This window comes from Anolis carolinensis, chromosome 2 (assembly GCF_035594765.1).
Source record: "Anolis carolinensis isolate JA03-04 chromosome 2, rAnoCar3.1.pri, whole genome shotgun sequence".
Lineage (NCBI taxonomy): Eukaryota > Metazoa > Chordata > Lepidosauria > Squamata > Dactyloidae > Anolis > Anolis carolinensis.
Genome location: NC_085842.1, coordinates 36,253,660 through 36,281,155, shown reverse-complemented (window position 1 = coordinate 36,281,155; position 27,496 = coordinate 36,253,660). Strand labels below are relative to the sequence as shown.

Here is a 27,496-nt window from a genome sequence, read left to right as displayed (position 1 = left end):
AAAGTGCTGTCAAACTGCATTAATTCTACAATGTGATTGCACCCATAGAATTATCAGCTAGTTCAAAGTGTTGCAGGTGAAGTAATACTTGGGTCTTGATTTATAGAGCATATTGGGCCAGTAGTATGCCTGCTTTATTTATTCCTAATTTCTTTTAAGATTCAGTTCAGTTTCCTTGGTGTTGGCATTCTCACCGATTGACAGATTGCTTGAAAAACAATATGCTTTTCCTAAGGAAAAAAATGCCTACAGCTGCCTAGACACAGGTATTGTGTCTAGAAAACTGCACTAACACCAAAGAGTATATGGAATCCCAAAAGTTTTCTGAAGAATCAAGAGCTTAACTATATAATAGAAAGAAAGCAATAGTGCTGTCAAGCAGGCTTCTTTGGAGAAAGTTTCTTAGTCATGCCATGAACAAAAGCAACCTGTCTCCTCCAGACACAACAGATGACAGGAAAGAATAGAGCAAAAGCTCTGGTGTAAATGTGACTACATGAGAGAGCGTGCATGCTGGGATATGAACTTTGAGGTGACCATTTATGGCTTTAATGTTAGCAATGAGGCCCCTTGAACTGGGCCTCTAAACAAATAGATGAGCAGTAACGATAATATAATTACAGAGCAATATGCTCTATCCACCCAACTCCACTTAAAATATTGGCAGTGACACCTTGACTCAATTAAATTTTGTATACACTTTTCAAGGACAATTCTGAGAAATGTTTATGGATACTTTTCAAGGACAGCCTTAAGTAGAGTACATTACAGTAGGGTTAACATAGAAATTACTAAAATATAAATGCTCATAGTCAGATTCATCTTGTCCAGGAAAGGGCATGCCAGCAAAAAGTAATAAAATGCTTCCTAGTTAAGTGTTGCTATGTGGATTATCAAGGTTACAATGCATCTGTATTGATGTTGAGAATGAATTTTGAATGGATACACTTGGGATTTAGGTATTACAATTAAATCGTCAACATGTGAGAGTTGGACAGATTATTTTTTGTTCATTACAGGGTGGCCCATTTGTTGAAATTTTCAGTGCTCAAGGCAAGAATCCTGGAAGAAAGTGGAAGGTTTTCGGCAGTCCATCTGTAATTGGGAAAGTATGTTTTATAGTGAAATGATGAGACCTTGGAATATAAACCATGAAAAATGTACATGAAGCTTAAAATTAGAACATAATAAGGGCTTTGACCTGACTGTGGAAAAGTTGTCACTTTCACTTCTTTTACAATGAAAGAATAAATGACCACAGCAGTTAATACTTCATGCCTACTTGCAAATGAGATTTGCTACAGCTATAGTTTCATACCTCAGAAATTCTAACAGAAGGAAGCTTAGAATGGCTATGCTTTTCTATTATAGCTGGATCAATCATATGGCTACTGGATTCAAAATTGATCATGCTTACGGTATAGTACATCCATAAATGTATTTTTTAGAAAGATTGCCAAATCTTTTGTTGTTCTTTTGGACTTCTGCTAGTGCAACTGAATTTTCTTTAACTTCTCTTCCCTTCTAGAGTCCCTTATCTCACCCAATAGCCTACTCTGGAGGACAGGTTTTGAGGTATTACGGCTGTGAATTACTCCTCTGCTGAATGAAATAATTCCATCGGTGGAATGACAGTAGATGCATCAGCAGAATGAGCTTTCCCTATCTTACATTCCAAACCACAGCCAGAATAGTTTTTGTTCTTCCAGCAGTTGAAGCACTGGATTTGCTGTTCCAAGTAGATAGTATGCAAGGGCCAACCAATCAGATCTTTGTATCTTCATATACATGGACATAAATAACTACTTCCAATCCAGTTTTGAATTTTGTCTGCTCTGGTTTGCGCAGCTATGTTTCTAGCTCCGCATCTTCCGTTCCATCCATTTTAATATTACATAATGTAGAGGACAGTCCAGAGCTGTATCTGGACTTCTCTGAGGATATATCTGATTGGGAGGGAATTTTTAAAAAACCCATATAAAACAAAGTAAGTAGCGCTAGTCAATAATCCCTTGTCAGGCAATGCCTATATTAGGAACGTTTAAAAATGGCCCCAGACTGGGTAAGCTTTTGAGATTTCTAGATCTTCTCAGATACCTTAAATTTTGTAAAATAGATGATGATGATTACATCTTGACAGAATATTAGTGACACTCAACCAATGCACTTCCTCCATATATAGATTGAGTGTGCATTTTAGAGTTGCACTGTACTTCTGAGAAAGCAGAGCCATAAAAGAGGTTTATTTTTATATTCCACCTTTGAGCTTGCACAAGTGACTCACAAATAGAATAACTATTAAAACAATTCCTGATCTAAGTCTAAGGTTTCAGTTATCCTCTTTAATATATAATATCATAATGATAATGAATTTATTACCTGCCTGCAGCTTGAGGCAGGATACAATATAATTAAAACAAGAGATAAAAAACTATTAAAAGACATACAACAAGATACACATAGTTAAAATACAAATTAAATTAAAATCCACTGATAAAATGCAGATTAAAATTCACCACTTACAATTGACCAGGTAGGCCTGTTGGAAGAATCGAGTCTTTAATTGTGTCTTAAATTCCAACAGCTGATCTAGCTGTCCAATCTCTTCCAGCAGGTTGTTCTACAAACTTGGGGTAGCTGATGAAAAGGTCTTCTGGGTGATGGTTGCTAGTTGGATTCTAGCTGATTGGAGCAGCTGCCTCCCAGAGGACCTCAGTTTTCTAAAGGGCAGATTGTGCTAGAGAAGGCGATCCTGTAGGTAACCTAGGTCCAAACTATGTAGGACTTTAAAGGTCTAAATGAATACTTTATACTTTGCCTGGAACTAATTGGAGTGACTTTAGTATAGGGGTGATATGCTCACTCCTAGATGTTCCTGTGAACAATCTGGCTACTGCATTTCGAACTACAGTGTTCCCTCACTTATCGCAGGGGTCACGTTCCAGGGCCACCCGCAATAAGTCAAAATCTGCAAAGTAGGGACAGTATATTTATTTTTATATTTATATTTTATATTTAGTAGTTAGGTGGCCTTTCTCTCCTTCGCAAGCCCATTTTGCACTGTAGTTGTTTTAGTTTGGAGAAGCGGGCAGCAATTTAGCAGAGAAGGCTGTAAACCTGCAACTCCCAGGATTTTCGGGAGCCAGTGAAGCCTTGCCGGAAGAAGGGGCGGGGGGAGAGCGCATGTGCGAAAGGTAGGTGCCGCCGCGGCTAGTCCTCTGTGAGTTGCTTTGTGTTATTTAATTGGTTAGTTTGATAGATAGATACAGTAGTCTCACTTATCCAACCTAAATGGGCCGGCAGAACGTTGGATAAGCGAATACATTGGATAATAAGGAGAGATTAAGGAGAAGCCTATTAAACATCAAATTAGGTTATGATTTTACAAAGTAAGCACCAAAACATCATGTTATACAACAAATTTGACAGAAAAAGTAGTTCAATACATAGTAATGCTACGTAGTAATTACTGTATTTACGAATTTAGCACCAAAATATCACGATGTATTGAAAACATTGACTACAAAAATGCATTGGATAATCCAGAACATTGGATAAACGAGTGTTGGATAAGTGAGACTTTGCTGTACCACTTTTGATTGGATAGCACTAAGGTCCAAGACAGTCTGAGAGTGCCTTGGATCACCCCCCCCCCCCCCCAAAACACCGAGGGCGTGAAAAGCGAACTGCGAAGTAGTGTGGGAACATTGTAATTAGAGTTCCCGAACTTGGTGCAAAAATAGCCCAATCTAAAGTGCATTGCAGAAGTCCAACCTTTAAGTTATCAGCACGTGGAATACCTTCTTTAGACCCTTGGATTCTCGAAAGGGGCCGGCTGGTGTATCAGTCAAAGCTAATAATCTCTCCTGTATACAAGCTCTGAATATTGATTTAAAAATCCTGTTATTTTTTGTCTGTAGTAGGCTTGTTGACAGATAAAAATCCTGATAGGCAGTAAGATAATGCATTTGTTCAGTTATATTGGGTGCCTTTAGGTTTATGTTCCCTTTGTTGATTTGCTAGGAGTTTGACAAGGAGGTGAAAGGCTTCGTCTTTGCTCTAGAAGGGAGCAGTCAAACTAATAAGATGCAACTTCCAAAGGAAACAAGACAAACACGTAAGTACAAGACTATTTTTTATAAGTCTGTCTATTAATGCATTTATTGTATGTCATAGAATGTAGCCAGGTTTTGATTATCTGGTCAAATATAAAGTTTTAGTCTTTGTATCTTACGTTAGGATCATCCGATGTTAGAAGAAAATTATTCATTTTCTGCAAGAATGTCTTGGAATTGTATTTGCACTATATTTTCATTCTCTTTTTCTGTTTTGATGGAATTTGAATTTAAGATCGTTTTATCAATTAAATGCTAGTTTTCGTGTATGCCATCCTGAACCTTTTGGAGGTAAAGTAGGTTCAAATGATACATACACCTCATGCCTCTAATAATGAAAAGATTATTCTTCCTGGAACAATTGTGACTCTTTGCAATGTGTTTATTTTGTAAGAAGCCAAGTGTTTTCCTTTCTTGTTGCCAAGTTAGACCTACATCCAAGTTTAGCCTAAATTTAATTTCTTGTCCTAATCAGAATAGACTTATTCAAGCATGTATTGCATATTAAGTTAACATTTATGTAAATCTGATTGATTCAATTGATCTTTTTAGTTAAAACTAGCAACTGTATTTAGGTTCATAAGAGCTGTAAACATGATAAAGAACACCACAATATGCATTTGTGATGGTTTTTAATCACTTACTGTGCAAACAGAATTATATTCTTGAGTTTCTAGTGTTGTGAGGTTTTAATTACATAAGTTGCATATTTAGGAAGAATATTTCTTAGCCTCCTTTAGGAAATAAAGGTTATGAGCGTTATAGGGCATATTCAACCCTTCTGATGAAAATTGGTAAAGATTTCTTTTTCTCACAAATTTCTTATATAAATTGTTCTATGATGTGTACGAAAGAGCTATTTTATTTTTATTGAAGGACCTCCCAAGTGATCAGTTTTTAGCTCAGTAAATACACAGTTAATTTGTAGTATTAAAAGATGTCTTTCTTAAGGAAAATGTTTGAGTTTTAAAAATATAATCAGTGTTGTCAAAGGCTTTCATTGCCGGAATCACTGGGTTGCTGTGAGTTTTCCAGACTGTATGGCCATGTTCCAGAAGCATTCTCTCCTGATGTTTCGCTTACATCCATGGCAGGCATTTTCAGAGGTTACGAGGTCTATTGGAAACTAGGCTAGTGAGGTTTATATATTTGTGAAAGGTCCAGGGTGGGAGAAAGAACTCTTGCCTACTCACAGCAACCCAAAAATATAATAGTTTTGCATCATGCAGAAATGTAATGCTTATTTTTCTCCCGTAAGCAGAGCCAAGGAGCCCCGGTGGTGAAGTGCGTTAAAGCGCTGAGCTGCTGAACTTGCAAACCGAAAGGTCCCAGGTTCAAATCCCGGGAGTGTTTTGAGCGCCCGCTGTTAGCTCCAGCTCCTGCCAAGCTAGCAGTCTGAAAACATGCAAATGTGAGAAGATCAATAGGTACCGCTCCAGCGGGAAGGTAACGGCGCTCCATGCAGTCATGCCAGCCACATGACCTTGGAGGTGTCTACAGACAACGCCGGCTCTTCGGCTTAGAAATGGAGATGAGCACCAACCCCCAGAGTCAGACATGACTGGACTTAACGTCAGGGGAAACCTTTACCTTTAAGCAGAGCCAAGTCAAGTTGCTGTAAGGTCTGGATAATGGTTCTTTCTCTTTAATAGTAGGATTTAGGATTTAGTAGCAGTACTCAGCCTGCAAAGGGAAGCCTGAAACCTGACCATCTTGGGGCAAAGTTTGGAGAAGAAACACCAGGTGTAGTCTTAAGTTGCTAAATAGTATAGTTGTCCACATGAAGCTAAGAATGTGAATGGTTGTCTGGACCAAGCTCCTTCACTTATATTCTAGTCCTAATCTACACTGGGTGCTAAGAGGGAAGCACAGGAGGTCTAAGTAGTGTTGCTTCCATCCTTTAAGTGGGACAGCCAAGTAAGAACAGACTGGTTTTCCTGTGCTCTTAAATTCACCACAGAAAAGCTAGATGCCACAGATTCTTCACCATGCATGATACTGCTGGTTTGGAGTATTATGAGGATAAAATTATTTGCAAACAGACCTCTATTGCCTTACAAACTGTATAAACTGTAAAAACATGGAATGAGATAAACCATAAAAGAAGGCAAGCATTGAGCATTAATAGTGGGTTTATTTGTCTAGTATGATTAGAATATGTGATGAGAATTTTGAGAACAGAGATGGAAGATGTGTGATCCTATCTACTAGCAATATCACTGCTTATTGTACCACTAAATATTTTTGTGTTAGTTGCATTAACAAATGTGGCTGTAACAAGCAGTTACAGCATACCTGCATATGGAAGTAGTCTTCAATAAATAAAGCCATTTCACCAATATTTAGCGGGATCTTTAAAAATGTTTTGCAGCATATGTTTATAGTTTCTAATGTCTTTTTTGCCCAGGCTGTGTGAACATGTGTGTTTCAGAAATATCCAGAAAATGAGCTAGTTAATATGATTTAGAAATACTACTCTTTTGGAAAAGTGCATAAGTTAATTAAAGAAAACTATATAATCCCTTTTTCTTTTCTCCAAAAGACAACTATTTCTGAATGAACCATTTTAAATGTCTCATTTAAAAGCTAGAATGCAGCCAAATGTTGCATTGTCTCAAGAAAGAAGAATTTATCCCTAGCCATAGTGGCATTCTCATTCTCTCATCTGTTAGTTTTAGTTACTCAGGAACCTCTGGTATTCCCATTCTACCTAAACATCTCAGTTAGGGGTCCATTGTCCACCCAGACCTAGGATAGCTGCATCTGGCCACTTGGTAACTGAGCAGAGGGCTTGTCTGAGAACATGTTATTTAGAGAAGGTGATAAACATACTAGCCGCCAGAATAAATTTCCACCCATCAAATGTATGAAACTACTTGAAAAGCCTTTCTCAAGTGGGCTCAGAGGAAACTGCTCTCTCTTGGCACTTGAGGGATGAAACAATCTTTGCATTTTGTACAGAAAGGGTTTGATCCAGGTCTTAAACCAAACTACAGAATTTATTTATTTATTTCAATACTTACATCCCGCCCTTCTCACCCATAGGGGACTCAGGGTGGCTTACAGTAAAACACAATATAAAAATATTACAGATAATTCAATCAATTAAAATTAAATACATTAAACATTGATAAAAATATACATATAAATACACAATTGGCGCATTTTGAGTCTGATAACTGGCCCCCATTTTGTTAACCAACCAGATCAGCCTATTTGTTCTCATCCTCACATAAGAGGTTTTTCAGAGGGACCTCTCTGCTCAGTCCTCTGATATTTCATCTTTTCCCCTCTTGTGATTTGAGAATGCTGAATGAAAATCATGCAGAGTTCGCACTACTGTATCATTCTTCCATTCCAGGCATCTTAAGTGGTAGGAACCCCCCCCCCTTTTTTTTTTTGCCCAGGGAATTAAACATTTGGTGAATATTCTTTCCATTCCCATTGTGTACTCCTGCTATAAGGCAATGCTGCTCAAAATGGTGGTCTGTTGAAGGGGTTGTGGGCATTCCTTGGTCCTCCAATGTTATTCTGTGGTATGCTTCCACTTCAAGTATAGTAAAAATTCTGGCTGAAAGGATTAAGCAATCAGCCAAACCATAAAAGCCATTACAATTCAAACATTGCCCACATTCCTCCCCTAAATGCCCAAAGGAGGCAGACACAGTAAACAGCTAGAAGCTTCAAACTGAGCAATGACAAATTATTAAATTTCCCACGAGACCAGGGAACCAATCAATAGCAACAACAGGCAGTTTTTCTCCACCAATCAGCACACAGATCGTAATCTGCATCAATCAGCGCCCAACAGGGCAAACGGTTCAGACTTTTGAATTGCTACTAAGTCTCTATAAATGTCTGTATATACTCATTGTCTTTATGACTGATTTGGTAGAGTCTCACCCCAGCCATCTTTTTTGGCCAAAGTGAATAAACCTCTGATCTTGCACAAAAAAATAGTATTTTTTTTTTCCTTACAGAATTTGCTGTTAGGTGTTAGGTACCCATGAGGGCCCTGGGAACATATCCCAGGTAGATATGGGGGCCATACTGTACACACTTAAATCCCATTGAAATAAATGAGTTTCTGAACAGACATTTAGAATAGCATGTTAAATTCCTTATTTTACAGAGGTGTTGTTTCAGCAGAGTAGCATCTTACAAGTTTAATTATACATGTGAGTGGCTTTACCTGTTTTGGTTATTGTGATTTACATGACTTGTCTTTATTTTTAAGTTTAAATTCCAAAATTTATAGTTTATAATTGCCCTTCTTTTATGATGTATTATTCCCATATTTATGAATATAAACTTTTTAAGAAAAATATCTAAAATTCTCAGCATTGATGGAGTTAAAGCTACTCTAAATTTTGCTGTTGTAAATTAAATTGTACATCACATAAATAGATTATTATAGATTTATATTTTTCAGCTGTGTGATTTGGTTGCTATGTAATGTGTTTGGTAAAGGGAACATACCAATAATTCTTGAGCAGTATTTTCTAATCACAAAATTAACTTTCCAAACATTGGCAATATTAGAAATGAGCTATTTCAAAATATGCTACAGCACTAATGCTTATGGACTCAATTAGTTTTAAATTTCTTTCTTAAAATTTTGAGATCTCTAAATATTTAATGCATCTTTTATGAGAAATGGGACTTTGAATTGTTTGTTGGCAGGCTTACAACAAAGTGCTTGGACTTAATTTGAGAACACTTAATTACTAAGGCAGTATTGCAATTTCTGTGTTTAGAAACAGCTTAAATTCAAATTACCATTTCCCTTGAAACATTCTGACTCTGACCACTTTGTATTTATTTAGAGTTTTATCCTTTAGGCTAATTACTGCATATTTAAAACCAAAGCACTGAAATGAGCTCTAAACTTTTTAGAGCAAGCAAATATTGGAGGAATTGCTCAAGGCTGTGTTAAATATACTTGGTGGCCTGATGATCTGATGAGTGCTCTTGAAAAAGAATTGTTGGTTAAGATAGGATAAATTAAGATCAAAACACTTTTTATAGGAAAGGAAGGAATAAAGTTACCATTTTATCAGTTAGACTAGTGGTTGATCTAGCCCACTATTATCTTACTGACAAAGTCTCTTCAAGGTTTCAGACAGATGTCTTAAACCTACCTGAAGATTCTAGGGATCGCATCTGCAGGGCTGGTTGTACCATGAAGGAATCAGCTCAGGTGTCAGGTTAATGAGTTAAAATGAGTTTTTAAAAGAATTAAGATAAGTATAGAATAGAAGTACAAAAATGCCATGAAAGGTAGTTGACTTCCGATCTGTATTCATTCAGCTACAAAGACTAACATAGATATCACCCATCAGGTGATACTTGGGAGTTACCCTGGACCGTGTTCTGACTAGAAATAATATCACACAAAAGCTGACTGCCATAATCTAGGGATCACAGCCAGACACAGTGAAGACATCTGCCTCTGCGCTTTGCTACTCTGCTGCTGAATATACATGCCCAGTGTAGAACACATCTCGCTACGTTAAAACAGTGGATGTGGCTCTTAATGAAACATGCCGTGTTGTTACAGTATGTCTATACCCCACACCACTGGAGAAATGATACTGTTTAGCCGGCATTGCACCACCTGACATCCACCGTGAAGTTGCAGCCAGCAATGAAAATATCAATTGATATCTCAGTGATATCTCAGGCCCACCCCCTGTTCGGATATCAACCCGCACACCAACACCTTAAATCAAGAAATCATTTTCTAAGATCTACAGAGATACTTGCAGCAGGCTAAAACCTGGAACCTCAATCCATGGCTGATACCGAATGAGAGACTCCCTCCTGGGCACACAGAAGACGGGGTGACTTGGAAGGCGCTGAACACACTGCACTCTGGCACCATGAGATGCAGAACCAACCTTAAGAAATGGAGCCACAAAGTAGAGTCCACGACATGCAAGTATGGAGAAGAGCAAACCACAGACCACCTATTACAATGCAGTCTGAGCCCTGCCACATGCACAATGGAGGACCTTCTTACAGCAACACCAGAGACACTCCCAGTGGCCAGCTTCTGGTCAAAAGACATTTAGTATAATGCCAAGTTTTTAACTTTGTGTTTTTAAATACATTACAACTGTATCCTCAGTTCACTTTTGACACGATAAATAAAATTCATCAGATTTCTTAGTGTTGAGCAAGAACACTTTTCAAATTAGTCTTCAAAACTTAAAATTGATAGTTTTCTTCTTTATGCAAAAAGTCAATAAAAGGTTTCAAAGCATTCACTTCTCCCCCTCCCATGTCCCTTCTTTTAATATGCAAGTTTGTACATCTCTGCCAAGTCCTTCATTTTTATTGTCCAGTCTTATGTTAGTGCTGCTGAGTTTTAACATTTCTGTGTGATCTCAGTAATTCTGTGATCATAACTAAGAATAATTCAGTTTTTCTGAGAGTTCATCCATACTGTAGAATTAATGCAGTTTGATACCACTGTAACTGGCATGACTCAATCATGGGAATTGTAATTTTACAAGGTATTTCGCCTTTTCTGCCCAAGAGTGCTTATGTCTCAAACTACAGCTCTCATGATTTCATAGCATTGAACCATGGCAGTTGAATTGGTATCAAATTGCATTAATTTTACAGTGCAGATGCCCCCTTAGATATATAAATTTCAGGTCCACCTCATCTGACACACTGAATCTTTGTGATAGGGTGAGGCATGACTTTCACTGTTATTTACCATTCCACAGCTGATATTTCAGGATTTGTATAGTTATCCTGACTAATAGGTATATGAGTAATAGTTAAAGTATTGGACTGGGACTTTGGAGCTACAGGCTCATTAAACTCATTGGATGAGCTTGAGGCAGTAACAGCCATCCAGCCTGATTTCACTGGTATGTTGTTAGGATAAATTGGTGTGAAGAAGAGCTATGTTAGTTATTTTGAACTCATTTAAGGAAAATGATCATAAGTAAGTTAATAAAATGAAATTGAGCATATCTTTTACCTGCTAATACTATACCTCAATATTAAATAGCATAGTATATGTGGTTAGTCTTTTTCTACAGAATGCTAACATCAAAGTCTGAGCTGCAAAGTATATTTTGTACAGGGAAGCAATGGTTAAGTAATAGCTACAATTTTCTGAAATATAAATAGTGAACAAGACAAATGTTCACAAAATAAGCCTGGAATCCCACTCCACAAAACCTTAAAGTTGACAAATACATTGTGAGGATAAGCCTTCCTTGGCCACTGCTTCATGTAGATATCCTAAGCCAAGAGGATATGTTATGAAAGAGTGTTTAACACAATCAATATGAAAGGCTGAATTAGTATAGTCTGGATCACAAAACCAGGTTATATCAAATAGATATGTCTAGGAATTAAACAAATACTTAAAAAGTGTGGGGCAGAGGAATATGGCAAGGTAGAAGTAACAGTGCAGCAGGAAGTCTCATTGTTTGCAGTATCCTGAGTCCCTTCGGGTGAGAAGGGCAGGATATAAATGTTGTAAATAAATAAATAAATATCCTGACAATATTTTTAATTCATAATTAGATATAAAGTAACTAAAGTAGTTAAGTAAGTGGTTGAATAGCAGAAGAGTTTCAATTACAACAAAGATCATAATTGATTGTTATTGGTAAATTGAAAGGCTTTGTTTTGAAGGTATTCTATCTGCTAGTTTTTCATCATTTTTTAGCCAAGCAACCCCAGGGACCTTTTCTGTAAACATCATTTCTCAAAAGTTTTTCCAGCTTGAATATAGCTTTTGATTTTGCAAGGAAGTTTGCTTTCTACTTCCCCATCTAAATTGCCACTTTTCTTTGAGTTATTCAGATTACAGCAAACTCTCGGTTAGCCACATCTGACCTAATCTGGATTTTATTGTGTGATGATTTAGGCCCCTTCTACACTGCCATATCATCCAGATTTGACAGAATATATCTGCGAAGGTTTAGCTTGATTTTATGATTCCTTGAAGAATGCACACTATGTATATACATACTTCCTTGCTAAGCATAGTGAGAAACTGTAATGTAATTAGTTTTTGGGGAGAGGGCAGAATTAGGATTTGAACATTGGAAAATGCCTCTGTTTCTTTCTCTTTCTATTGTGCACATCTCACTCTTTTTCACCTACAGGCAGCCCCCAAGTTATGGACAAGATAGGTTCTGTAGGTTTGTTTTTAAGTTGAATTTGTATGTAAGTCGAAACAGATACATTTTTAAGTATAACTCCAGCTATATATATATGTGTGTGTGTGTGTGTGTGTGTGTGTGTACACACGCACACACACAAGCTTTGAATGGCATAGGAAAGAGCTAAAGCCCCTGTGGTGTTTGTCTTGCTGTCTGTGCCCCTGTTCAAAATATTTCACTTCACCTTCCATCCCTGTCATAATGGTATTTTGCAAAATGTGGCTTGTGGAAACAAAGATTGGTGAGAAACCTTCAGTGGAGACATCTTTTCCCCATTATAACTCTTCTGGGAGTGAATTTCGATTCCAAGAGGTAGATTTCTCTCACTTCCTGTTATCTCATCCCCGTTCTTAACTATGAGTCATTTGTAAGTTGGATGTTTGTAACTTGGAGACTGCCTGTACTGTGCAGAATTTGGGAAATACTAAAAATATTTCTATCCCCCTTAATATACCAAAAGTGTGGTGTGTAATATGTTTCTTTTGTTTCATTCTAGTTGGACTGATACAGCCATTTCTGGTACTTCAGATTTATGTACCACTGGGACAGGACTTCTCAACTGAATTGCTGTAAGATAATACTAAACTTCCTATCATGTTTCATGCACTGTAGACAATCAATTGAACCAGTACCAACTGCTATTAATTGCAAGTGGCAGCTTTTGCATTAAAGAGCAGCAACTAATCAAGTTGACAAGAAGTAATTAAGCTAATTTGACCATGATTTCTCAGACATTTTTGTGGTGTCTTTCCCTGGGGATTAGAAAGCTAATTCTTGTAATGCAATACAAGTATATTTTAATGGTGAATATATTATATATCATAATTAAAAGAAAAGGCACAGGTGACCATTCCTGATAGCAGCAGACATTGAATGGTTAATTCTACCATTTCAAAAACACAACAGAAACCTCTTTTTCTTTTGGCTTGTGGTAATTATTTTTGTAATTAAAATATGATTGGCTTTGTTTAGTTCATTTGAAATTACATGGTGAGCACAGTGCTGTGGATTATTAGGATATGATCCTGCTTTTTGGGTAGAGCCATGGGTACAATTGATTTCATGTTTTAATATTGTAATGCTGCATGGTTATATTATAAGGGTTGTCTTAACTTGCTAATTTATGGTTTATCCTTCTCAGCAGCCTTGAGCTTTGCAGAAGAAAGAGAGAAGCATCATTGTTTATAAAATAAATATTTCCTCGCTTCTGCCAAAGAAATTTGGGGCATCTTCTGTAACATTTAGAATTTACAGTGATGGAAGGATAATTCTTATTTATTATTATTTATTTATTTACAGTATTTATATTCCGCCCTTCTCACCCCGAAGGGGACTCAGGGCGGATCACATTATAACACACATAGGGCAAACATTCAATGCCCATAAACACATCAAACAGAGACTGAGAGACACACGCAGAGGCTAGATAACCTTCTTCTGAGGGGATGTTCGATTCTGGCCACAGGGGGGAGCAGTTGCTTCATCATCCACACTGACGGCACTTCCTCATTCCAGGTCGTAAATTAGTTAATCTTGCCTCCCCACTTTATAAGTGGTACCTTATCTCCTACTTGATAGATGCAACTATCTTTCGGGTTGCTAGGTCAGCAACGAGCAGGGGCTATTTTTTATTTTTAATTGACGGGTGCTCACCCCGCCACGGGCTGGTCTCGAACTCATGACCTCATGGTCAGAGTGATTTAAGGCAGCTGCTCAACAGCTGCGCCACATATAAACTTTTGGTTTAAACTTTTGGTATATATAAACCACTACATCTTAAACTGTGGGTCCCAACCCCAGATGAATCCTTAGCTCAATGTTGAGGTCACATAAAAGTTTTCTGATTGCTGCCTAGTGGCTGTTTTAGACATTTACACGAAAATGTTAGCAACTGTCAGGACCCAGGCTACAGAGCACCAATAACCATGCGCAGAAGCCAGATTCTATCTAATATCTTTATTAAAGGAATATATAAAGTCAATAAAAACAGGTGAAGAATATAGTTCAGAAGTAGACCTTTCAGGGAAGGTCAAATATAGTCCAGGAGAATAATGTCCAATATATGATATTAGAGTCCAAAGTTATAATCCAATAACCGAAACACACACTTTGCCAAGCAAAGTGTGGGGAAATGACAAGGTCCTTTAGTCCAATGGAGCTTGACAACAAGGCTGGAAAACAACTAGATTCTTGGCAAACAAGACTTGATACGTGGCAACAAGAAGCAAGAAGCAAGAACGAGGTCCGAAGCAAGGTCCGGGGAACAAGGCAGGCTTGGAACTAGAACAAGGTCCGTGGCAAGGTCCTGGAAACAAGGAACTGGAGTAGCGTAGTCCACACACGATCTCACTCCTGAAGCTGACAAATTGACTCCGCAAGGATCTCCTTGCGGGTAAACACCTATATAGGATCTTGTTTCCCCGCCAAGGAACACTTTCCCTGGGGAACAAGAAGTGAAACCCATACTGTGTCCAGATGCATGACTCCTTAAGATTTCCCAAGGGAAACAGGCTTAATCAGCTAATTGTCTGGCAGCGATTCTGGCGCTTCGGCGATTCGCCTCCCTAGCGCCTCTATCTCGATTATAATTATCCTTACGAGAGAACGGGGGAGAATTCTGCCCAAGGCTTGTTTGGCTGACTTCTGGAGGGCAAACATCCTGCAGGTGCAAGGGCTCCAATTCTGGCTGAAACGGTGGGAAACCCAAGTTTTCCTCTTCGTCTGCCACAATAGTACTAGGAACGGGACTACATGGCCCATGAGACATCACAGCAACAGCGTTTTCTAGTCATGTGCACAGTACCTGTTTCTGCCGTTTAATCAGTTTTTTCGTACCATTTGTTTCATTCGAATGGCACAATACGGTAACCACCCCCACCCCCACCCCCCGTACGAAAATAATAGTGAAAGAAAGTGGGAACGGTAACCGTTTGGTTGCCTGAATTTCAGCGCTTGGCTGCAGGCCCTGGCAGGCATGGGCGCTTTGACTTGCACACCACACACACACACTCACCTTGGAAAGAGAGTACACGTGTGGCATGCAGGCCCAAAGTGCCCATTCCTGCCAGTTCCTTTCTGGGCCCGCACGGTTGTGAAGCAAGACTGCTGGCGAACGCAATGGAGAGCAAGCCATCAGCAAACGTGGCATGTTCCGGCCCTGCACCAAGGATTCCTCTGTAGGTCCGCCCCTAGCTCCGATGAAGAGACCTCAGCAGTGGTGCAAGGTAGGTTTTCCAATTGAAGGGGAAAATGGCAGCAAGAAATGGCAATGGAGATAGTTTTTCATCCTGTGCGCAATCCCTGTTCTCTCCTCTATCTCTGTCTTGGAGGTGTCTTCAGCCCCAGCCAGGGACCCCTTTGACTCCCCAGATGAAGGTAAGGTAAACCCCGATAAAAAGCCTCTTTAAAGCACATATCAGGAAGGGGAGCCTGGGAAGTCTGCCCACTGCTGCCATTGGGAAGGAAATATTTGTATTTTCGGACACGGAACAAAAAGGCTCATTCGGAAAGGTGCTCATTCATTTTCAGGAGAAGCACTCGAAAGCAAAAACGGGGTTTTACGAATAAAAAACAGAAACGGATAGTGATACTATACAAATGCACAAGACTAGTGTTTACAGTGGACTCTGAAGTAAATGTGTCAGTTGTACTTCGTAAAAAGAAAAATGAACCGGTTCAGCACGCCCTGCACGCCCTGATTTATTATCAGTAAATGTTTGTTTTTTGTATCTATTTTATATATTTGGGGTCATGTAAAATTTTTGATGGCAAAGAGTCACAAAAAATTCCCAAATGAAAAGAGTTTAAGAAGGAAAAGATTTTGTATTTGTCAGCGGGTGTTAGTGCTGGTGTCACTAACAATATGAAGTCTAATCGATATATTCTGAAACTAAGGCTGTAGGACTCCTCAATCTTGAGGAGACAGTACATCGTCCAGTGGGGCCATACAGCTTCCTGGCAGCGATGCGGTATTAAGAAATGTTCTACCCGGATTATATTAATTTTTATTATGAAGTTACTTTAACATTTGTGTGTCACGTTACAATTCTTTAAAATTATAAATGTCACCAAAATGCATGCAAGCTACGCTATCTCCTTATTCTTTTATACTTACCCCTGCAATTGATAGTTAGATAATTATAAATTTCTGTTCACCAGCACCATTCTTCAACACTTTTCTGTTAGGGAAATCATAATTTCATTGTTTGTTCAATGTAAAGTGCCAAATGTGTGAAAATGTTTTGTCTCATCAGAAGGCCTTGCAGATTTGTAAAATAACCTCATATCCCCAGGATCTATAGTGTTTGTTATGCTGGTTAGAGTTAAGATACTTATGTGATAATTGTGATTGCAGCCAAAGCTGAGGCTGCTGAAAAGAGGTGAATATGTTTGAAGAAACCCTGAAGTTTGTTGAAAATACAGGGGGGAGAGGGGGAACGTATTGAATTAACTAAAGGGGCAAACAATTCAGTGAGGACTCTGTAGTTGTTGTCATGGAACAATGTAGAGAGAAAATGAGAAAAAAGGAAAGGAAAACTGGAGAAGTGAAGAGTAGATATCTCTGATTGGATGGAATGACTGCTGTTGTCTACACTTTGAACAGAAGGACTTGTGTTAAGAGGGACAAAACTAATACAGCATTATGCACTATAATGTAATTAAGTAAAAAAGATTGATAGGAAAGCTTGTTTATCAGATATGAGCCAATTTCCTAGAATACCGAAAACTGAAGTATTTTTCTTCCTACATGCTTCCTACCTCTTAGGATTTGTCTGCAATTTAGAAACACAATTACTTCATTTTATTTTTGTATCTGAAGTGCTTTATTGGAATCCTACACAGCTGTGCACTGGATTTGGGAGCAAAAGTATTTTCTAAGCACTAGAAACAGAAAGAATAGTCTGCTATTCTTAATTTTCTTTTCAGTGCAGTTGTATTACATTGGAAAATGAATGTTACTTTATAGTAAATAAGGAGAAAAATCTTATAATAAATAATAATAAAACTTTATTTATATCCCGCCACATCTCACTGTGTGGGACTCAGGGTGGCTAACAAACATAGAAAGGCAAACATTCAATGCCTCTAAGTGCTTACATAAATTAATAAAACAAATACAACAGTGTAGCATTCAATAATATAAATAGACCATAATAAAACAATTAAACACAATTACACATTAAACAATACAAAAAGAATTAAAAGCCATGTCCATATATACCGTTCCTTGTTTCTTAGGCTGAAGTCTTGGGAAAGAACACTTTTAAATAAAACGTTTGAAAAACCCTGACTTATTATCTTCAAATTAGTGGCATTTTTTTATTGTGTATTCTGAATTTTTGGGTGTATTGTACAGATGTTATGATTTAGCACTGTATTTTCAGAGGTATATTTTATGTTAAAAATATGAAGGATCCTGTAGCACCTTTGAGGTCAGGTTTTTAGCATAAGCTTTTGTGGACTCTAGTCCACTTCATCAGATGAAGCCTTGTCAGAAAAATCATTTTAACCCCACAATCTTGTTAATAACTAGTGTTGATAATAACTAGTGAATATTTCTGTTTCTGAACATACAGCACAGTGCCTGCTCTTATTGCAAAAAGACCAATTTCTGGGCTCTTTCCCAAATTGCCGATGTGTCTTAAATTCAAACTTAGTTTGGTTCCAGAGATTCTGGTTGGTAAAATCTTGCTTTCATTGCTGTTTCGGGGATGAATATGGGTTTTTTTTCCTTAGATGGCTATTATCTCTTGGGCTTTCTGTTTTGAAGAAGGGCCAGATGCTAATTCCATCTGTTCTGTCCAATGGGAAGGCAAGTTTGTAGAGATGCCCTAAAAGATATAAAAGAGGCATTTTAATTGGTCTTATAAAACCCAGGATGGATTTCCTAATGTGCTCATATAGTGTTATGGGATCTACAATTTTTTAAAGTACTGTATTCCCAAATCAAGTTCTATGTTATCTTCCTAGCTTTTAGAAAATTAAACCTTTTTAGAATTCTGTGAAGATCAAAGATGTCAAATCATGATCTATTGTTCATTCTTTAATAGTTCAAACAAAATAGAGCCAAGTACTAGTCTTTTCCTGCACATGGAGAGAATTCTGTTTGTAGGAGCAGACATCTGAATGCTAGATTTTCGTCTTGAGAAGAAGATACCAGTTACAGAATATATGAAACTAATACTTGACATAAATTCTCCACCTTCATCTTTGAGAGAGTTCTGCCATATTCTAGGAGACATGATATTGATTCTATGTTTAAATATATACAGAGACAAATTTTGTGGATTTTTCATTTGACATCTTTGGTAATAAATAATAGCTATGATTATATATTTCTCCATCACTTACAGCACATTATCATTTTCTGTATTTCTGGACATCTTTTGTGTGAATTCCATCATTTGTTGCCTTTCAGGCTATCCATTGATTTTGACAGCTATTTAATTTCAACATTGTTTACTTGTACTCATTTCCCATCTCGGCTCTTTGCTCTAGTACAGCCCCCCCCCTTTTTTTTTTCTTCCTTACCAAAATCAGAATTTGATTTCAGCTATTATTGTTGGAATCTCTGAGAGAACTCCAAAAAAATTGTCTTCATTAAAAGGTCCTTTCTTCCCTTCTGATTATGTTTTGGTGAATCAATCACTGGAAAATATATTAAGGGCTCATTAGATGTTTTCTGATGCTGTTGACCAGCTGTCTGCATTTATAGTATTTATATTCCATTTTCCCACATACCATTGAGGTGTCTTACAGAAAGAAATTACTTACTTAGGCGATCCCTCGTAGTTCGAGGATGATAGTTTTCCATCCTTGGTATCTTGGGGGTGGGTTCTTAGGTGGCTGAAGAGACCTATTCTTGACCTGCATATTCTCCCGCAGTGAGGACATCGGTTTCCAGGTGGAAGGCGGTCCCGGTCGGGGTTAGCTTGACGCTCCTTCCTCTTGGCACGTTTCTCCCTTAAGCCCTCCGTTTGTGCCTCTTCGAACTCCGCAGCATTGTTGGTCACAGCTGACCTCCAATTGGAGCGCTCAAGGGCCAGGGCTTCCCAGTTCTCAGTGTCTATGCCACAGTTTTTAAGGTTGGCTTTGAGCTCATCTTTAAATCTCTTTTCCTGCCCACCAACATTCCGTTTCCCATTCTTGAGTTCGGAGTAGAGGAGCTGCTTTGGGAGACGGTGATCGGGCATTCGGACAACGTGGCCAGTCCAGCGGAGTTGATGGCGTAGGAACATTGCTTCAATGCTGGTGGTCTTTGCTTCCTCAAGCACGCTGACATTTGTCCGCTTGTCTTCCCAAGAGATTTGCAGGATTTTCCTGAGGCAACGCTGATGGAAACGCTCCAGGAGTTTGGTGTGACGTCTGTAGACAGTCCACAGAAAGAAATACAGTAAGGACAATAATACAAGAATGATTGAAATAAAAGTTCATCTCTTATAATAAAGATTAATCTTACTTTCTAAGGAATAAAAAACAGTTATTGCACTCTCTACTTGAAGTAGAGTTTGCTTGTTTATCTTGTTCTGGCCCTTTTGGAATAGGCCCACATCCCACCAAATATGTGAAACTCCCCTCCAGGCAAATCAGGGCTACAGTTCACAAAGTGTTTCTATTTCTTTGGATACACTATACCAGGCATGGGCAAACCTTGGCCCTTCAGGTGTTTTGGACTTCAACTCCCACAATTCCTAACAGCTGGTCATGCCTGCACTATACCAATGCAAACTCATTTGGACTATGGGACAGAGTTAGTTAGTTGCATTTCTTTGTCAAGGACATTTCTTATATTTCATTCTGTCAGGCTGTTCCTGCTTATGGAATTTTGTTTTCCTTTCTTTAGCTTTTGAAAACTGCAACTTTTTAAAAAATGGATTTTGAAAGATCAAGTTAGGCTAACTGTAACAGTTGCTAGTTGATGCTTGAACATTTGCTAGAATTATATAACTGGAGACAGTCCAGGATCTGAGCAATGTCATTATTAGCTTTAATTATAGTAAGTATGTGTGTGAGAGATACAGGTGTAACCCCTCTCATGTTCCAAGACTTGCATAATTAAATTCACTATGTGGACTCCGGATGCACCAAAGCAAGGGAACGTCACACTTAACATATAAATTCTGTATGCACAGAGTGGAGGAAAAAACAAATCTCTATATGTTGTTTCATGTAAGGGGGCATCCACTCCACGTGTTTGTTATAACCACTTAAGATGCACAGAAGACTGTTTTTTCTTAGCTCATACCTTTCCTCTTTTAAGCACACAAGTTGGTCTCAACAACTGCATTTCCTAGTGGAAAGAAGCTAAATCTTGTATTGTCACTTAAGATTGTGTAATCACAAGGTGAAGTTTATGCAACAGCTTTTATGAAGCATTCTCTACTGAAACCCTCAGCAGTCATTGGGCACATAGTGACTGTTTGGCATGCTTGTAAGATTACAGTGACAGTGTTGATTTCTTAATGCTAGAAGAAAGGTTCAGATTATTTTAGCAGCAGATCAAACTAGTTTTAACTGGATCTTGACATAATCACTTTTAAACCTGCCTTGAATGCTAGCAGTTGGAAAACAAAGTAAACAAACTTTGTTCTGATCTGCTTCAGAGTGTTTACTTCATTAAGCTATAGGAGCAAGAAATAAGGAAATATTAATAGCTGGAATGGTGTAATCAAAGTTTTCTGTCACTTTTCAGCATTTCTTTCACTCCCAGTTTAATTTCTGATATATAAATCCTAATTAAATCGTGACCTCTGCACACCAGATGGATTAGATTTCCTTTAATAATTTTATTTATTGCAATATGTCATAGGAAATTAAAAAGTCATCTCTGATTAATTGGTGTATTCTGGAACTCCTTCAAGACATCCAAAATAACACAGAACAGTTTGTATTTCAGCCTAGGGGCTTTTTGATGTTCAGATAACTAATGAATCTCTCTTTTTCTCTTGGCCTCTCTGTTTCTATTGTGTGAATGAATTATTGTACAAGTTATACTGTTCAAATCTTGTTCCTCAAAACTTAAAGTCATATTTTTAAAGATGTGAGCCAAATGGCAAAAGCACAGTGCATCCCACATCATTAAGTTGTAAGAAATGTGCAGGTTACGAAAATAGTAGGACATTTTAAAATTAAAATCTCACCAATAAACATTCAGATTCTTATAGTTCACAGTTTATATTTTTAGTAGATTTGATTTGTTAAAACTGTTTCTTAACTACTTCTGTACACTATGTGTAGAAAGAGTTGTATGTTTGAATGTCCTCCAATAGAGAAACCCATCATGTAATAAATTGGGAGCCAAGTATGCATTTTTACTTCCTTTTTTCCAATTCAGGGTGCAGTATTACCTATGAAGCCTTAAACAGTTCAGGACCTACCTATCTCCGCAATCACCTCCTCCCATATGAACCTGCAAGGGCCCTAAGATCTTCCAGGGAGGCCCTTCTCTCTCTCCCACCTCTGTCCCAAGCGTGACTGGTGGGGACGAGGGAGAGAGCCTTCTTGGTGGTGGCCCCCCGGCTCTGGAACTCTCTCCCCAGAGAGATTAGGTTGGCTCCTTCATTGCCCATCTTCTGCCAGGAATTGAAAACGTGGATGTTCCGGTGCACATTTGAGTGAATAAGCCCATCAGACATGCAATCTGTTTACAAATATGTATGGCACTTTATCACTGTTCCTCACTCTATATGTTTTAGCACTTTAATGGAACTGTTCCCTTATTCTTTCCCTATTTGCCCCAATTTTACCAATGGATCTTTTGGAGCTCTTGCACTAGTCACCCTCTGCTGTATGTAGCAATCAATGCTCAGGCTTTTAAAGTATCTGTTAGGTTATGTTGTTTATACCTTTGTTATATTGTTTTAAATTACTGTTTTAATTACTGTTGTATATAATGCTATGTTGGTTTTGGGCTAGTCCCTGTGTAAGCCGCCCCAAGTCACTTCAGGGAGATGGAGGCAGGATACAAGAATAAAGTTTTTATTATTTATTTATTTATTTATTTCCACTCATAATGAGGATTGTAGGGGTTATTATGATTCTATGACTCTATTAGCAATCAGTATAAAAACAACAAGGAAAGGAGAAAACAAATGAAACAAACCATTGAGATGAAGAACAAAAATCAGAATACCATCAGCCTTCTTCAAACATAAAGGGAGAGAGAAATTAATTCATAATTCTGAAAGTATCTCCAAGTAATTGTGATACTAGCAGAGAGAAAGTTGAACTAAAATATCGTAAGTTCTGTATAAGTGGAGCTTTCTTCATGGGAAAGAATTTAAACATAAATAACTTCCATGTGAAATCTGAATGTTACAATCCAGGATCACCTCACCATTTGAGTGTGCTGAATTTATAAATTGAGTTTGAAAAGAAATCCCACTGTCTCCTTGAATATCATTTATTGTTAATCACTGGTACAATAGAAGTGTTTTAGTATGTAGTTCAAAGGATTATACAGATATTGCTTTATACCTGAAACTCTTCTATTGATGAAATGGTGTCCTTCTATTGATCCAAATGATGTCCTTCCAGGGCATGATATCCTTAAAGAGAATCCAATATTCAAATAACATTTTGATGATCTCCACTATCTTAATATTTTCAAGGTTCTGATAATTCATCCTCTCAGGGATGCACTATTATACTGAGGCTAAAAGTGCCAAAATGCCATTATGTAATACAGAAAATTATCCTCTTCACCTTCAACTAATACTCTTTATTAGTGTTATTCAAAAAGAATATCACTACATTTTTCCTAATGATGGTATATTAATGTGGTTATTTATTCATTTTGCCTTTTTAAACATTTTGATGGAAATGTGACATGGCTGTACTTTTTTATATTCTGTTTTGTTTCTCATTTGTTTGAGTAGTCAGGAATTTCTCAAGGCCTTCCATAATAGCCGTCACCATATCCCCTCTTTTCCTGACCTTACAGGAGGCTATCTGACATGCATGGACTAAACCAGGCCTGCCCAACCTGCAGTCCTCCAGGTTTTGTACTTCATTTCCCAGAATTCCTATTAAACAAGCTGCCTACAGCTGGGAGTTTGAGGCCCCAAAGGCTGGAGGGTCACAGGTTGTGCAGGCCTGGGCTAAACCATCATCAATGCCACCCACCACTAGGGAGCTTAATAACCTGTACAAGGTCCAACTGAACGACACAGCCTTCCTAGCCACCCACCTGACACCGAGCTCTCTTGGTGGAAACAGTCCAAGCAAAATCTTCTCTACTGCACCAAACAAGAAAAGTAGACATCTTGATCTCTTGGTTGAAAGTTTGATTTGTCAGCTGACCTTGCCATCTGAGTAGTGAACTACCAAGTCTGCATGGCCAGCTATCAACAATTCTTATGGGAGAAGATAGCTTCCTCCCATACCTCTTAGAAGACCACAAAAATGTAGTAGTCCTCTTCCAATAGGATTCTCATTGCCTAGCCTCAAGGCAAAGCAGCACAGCCCGGCATGGGTCCGTCTGGGCAATTAAGTCCACATCGCTGTCCATCAGCCTTTACTGCTAAGGATGACACAAATCAGCAGGCCTCATGGAGGAAACCTGCCAACATATTGAAGAGGGAAAGGGTCTCTTCCAGTACGATAACGGGAGGCCGTGGGCACTCTTTTCAAGATATGCACAACTGTCAGGAAGATAGGTTTTGTAAAACAAGCTCACCCAACCCTTCCATTCAAAACCTGTTGGAGAAATCATCAGGCCTCCTCCTCCTTTGTGGATCCAGGTACAAGGGTTGCTCAAAAAATAATACCTGGATGTTCCTTGATAAGGTGGATATTGGCAGCCTATCAACTTCAGTTGCTATGTTCAGTATGTTCCTTTCACAAGAGAAACTTGCTATGCCCAGTCATATATTTTCAGCCTCACACATTGGCTACTGAGATGTATTTTGTATGCAGTTGTCCTGAGACATTACTCAGACACTGCAGATTATTTCACCCATTGCATGATGCTGCTACCCATCACTTGAGAAGTGGTAGGATAGAAGAAAAATCTTTCTTTTAATTCTCCAGAAACTGCAATTGTTACTGTTTGTATTCATGGCTAGTTGATGATGCCAGTATCTACCATTTAAATACAGTAGAGTCTCACTTATCCAACACTCACTTATCCAACGTTCTAGATTATCCAATGCAGTTTTGTAGTCAATGTTTTCAATGCATTGTGATATTTTGGTGCTAAATTCGTAAATACAGTAATTACTACATAGCATTAATGTGTAATGAACTACTTTTTCTGTCAAATTAGTTGTATAACATGATGTTTTGGTGCTTAATTTGTAAAATCATAACCTATTTTGATGTTTAATATGCTTTTTCTTAATCTCGCCTTATTATCCAACATATTCGCTTATTCAACATTCTGCCGGCCCGTTTATGTTGGATAAGTGAGACTCTACTGTATATAATAACTGATACTCAAATATAGCTTCTTATGTTTACTCAGTTTTATGGAGTCAGCCCTGCTCTAGCCTCACTGTATGTCACGACCCAGGCTGCAGAGCACCAATAACCATACACAGAGGCCAGAATCTATCTAATATCTTTATTAAGGAAATATATAAAGTTAATAAAAACAAGTATAGGAAATAGTCCAGAAGTAGACCTTTCAGGAAAGGTCAAAATTAGTCCAAAAAAGCAATGTCCAATATGAAATATTAAGGTCCAAAGTTGTAATCCAATAACTGAAACACACACTTGCCAAGCAAGTGAGGGGAGATGACAAGGTCCTTTAGTCCATGAACTTGAGCAAGGCTAGGAAATAACTTGATTCTTGGCACACAAAGCTTGATTCAAGGCAACAAGGAAAACGAGGAGCAAGAACAAGATCCGTGGTAATTACTTGGCGAGGTCCGGAAAACAAGGCAAGATCCGGGGAGAAAACAAGGCTGAGAACGAAGGCTTGGAACAGGAACAAAGGCTTGAAAGCAGGAGTAGCTGTCCACACACGCTGCTCCGGTAGCTGACGAATTGACTCCGCAAGATTCCTTCGGGAGCAAGGAACCTAAATAGGCCTCGTTTTCCCACCAGAGAACACTTCTCTGGGGAATCAGAAACGAAAGTCAATCTCTGTGTCCAGATGTATGACTCCCTAAAATTTCTCATGGCAGCAGGCTTAATCATCTGAATGCTTTGCTGCAATTCTCAAACTCCTGCGATTAGCTTGTTGCACTCCTTTTTGCTGGAGATAATAATTACGGCGCGAAAAAGGGGGAGAACTCGACTCAGGGCTTGTTTGGCAGATTTCTGGAAGACAAGCCTCCTGCAGGTGCAAAGGCTCAATTTCTGGCTGGGATAGTTCCTTTTCTGGCTGAAATGGTGGAAAACCCAAGTTTTCCTCTTCATCATTCACAACAGCACTAGGAACGGGACTACATGGCCCATGAGTCATCACACTGTATGTCATCTGTTTCTAGAAACATGGCCTCTAACTACAGCTGCTTTCTGCCATGAAGACTCAACATAGTTATTGTGGTTTTTCAGAAAGCATTTGTAACCTACCCCTTTCTTCTGAAAAGGCTAGGGCTGTTGAGGGACTATGATAGCCCTATGTCATCGCTGCTGTACGATTAGCACAAAACTAGTTGGAAAGAACCATGAAGGAGGAGAGTGTAACATACACCCGCACCTGTAGGTGGTAATCCATTGCCATTTATTGCAGCCTAATCCTGTTAAAGTGTCTCAAGGTCCTCTGCAGCAAGAGAGAGATTAAGTCTTGGTTCAGAATTCAACGTCTACAGAATACTTCATTTCTGTGACACATACATTTTGAAAACTCAGATGCCTAAATCCTGTTAAATCCTATTCATGTGGATGTCATACACATTTGAGTCTTATTTCTTCATTGTAAGAAGCACCTGTTGTATAGGTTTTGCGGGGGGGGGGGGGGGGGACAGGGAGGAAGATAAATTTAATAGTAAGCAAGAAAGAGATTCGAAATGAAGTTTGAGATCAAGTGTTATTTTTTCCCATTGTACACAAAGTAGTATTACAATGTTCCAAGCAAGAAAGTGAAAAAATTTTCACTGGAGACTGCTAGACAGGAATTAAACCTATGCCTAATGCTGTGTCTTTTGGACATTTTCAGCTATACTTACTCGTTGCTTCTCTCTTCTACTCTGTGTTAACTCTATGAATTCGCTAAGGAAGAAGTTCTACTTCTGATTTTTAAAATTGCCTGCTTAGATATATGTTCTTCCAGGCAAGTCTGTTTGTAATGGATTTAGTGTTTACAGTTTTCAGTTTGTGCTAGATTAAATGACCTTTTTCATGTGGTTCACATGATGTGAACATTTCTTACTACTTTATTTTGCATTTTAGCTCTGTTTCATTAGTCCTGGCTCCCAACGTTTGATCCTGACCTTTTATAATCTGTGAATGGCATAGCAAAGACAGCACTGCTGATATTTAGACACTTGGCAACCCATTGACTAAATGTGGTTCACAGACAGTTGTCCATGAGCATTCTGTTCAGTCCCAGGATGTTCTTACCTACTATCAGGAAAAAGAAGTGCCTTCTCAAAATCTAACTCATTATGCTTAGTATATCTTTCCTTTAAATTATTTCTTACCTGCCATTCTGGTCTAGGATTTTTTGAGGCATGTTCTAATGGCCCTACCTACATATGAGGGGAAAGCGAGGTGACAGCACATCTTATGCTCTGCCTTATGTCAGCAGTTGAATTTTGCTCATGAGCCAGCCATTAGCACTGAGCAATCTTGCCACATTTGCCCTTTCTATTTTAACTGTTCACTTTCCCTGCTAGCTTTTTGCTGAGTTCATAAGACCATGATTAATACTACTTGTCATTTATTTAGTACAGTTATTCTCCAGGAGTATGTTATATTTCACTTTGACAGTTAGCAGTGTTATTAGGCTACAGAAATGTTGAAATCTCTTCCAATAACCATACAGTCTGGGCACACTAGAGTATGTTTTGGGCTTATTGTGACTATATCTACTGTGAAATAAACTAGTCCCAATCAGCTCATTGTAGACCTCTGCTTTCTCTTAGTTCCTGTCCCAATAAAGAGGATGGATGATTAGGGTACTTAACTTTGCATTTAGCATTATCAGAATATATTCCATTTTTTTCTGAGATGGTGTTACAGTGTTTCTGACAAGAAGCCTTAAAATCAAAATCAGGCAGCACTAAGCAGAAAGGAGAG

General features: G+C 38.3%; 1 protein-coding gene across 15 annotated transcripts in view; it reads left to right on the top strand.

Moving 5' to 3' along the window:
• The window catches only part of cfap20dc (CFAP20 domain containing), a 294,908-nt gene that overhangs the window by 88,606 nt on the left and 178,806 nt on the right, over positions 1 to 27,496 (top strand). For 5 of the 15 annotated variants that reach the window (XM_062969646.1, XM_008105414.3, XM_008105415.3 and 2 more), the window contains exons 3-5: positions 1,020 to 1,109; positions 4,024 to 4,117; positions 12,807 to 12,879. In XM_062969646.1, the coding sequence (XP_062825716.1) occupies positions 1,020 to 1,109; positions 4,024 to 4,117; positions 12,807 to 12,879 (257 nt within the window). The other 10 variants (XM_062969648.1, XM_062969647.1, XM_062969645.1 and 7 more) reach the window with 7 other exon arrangements.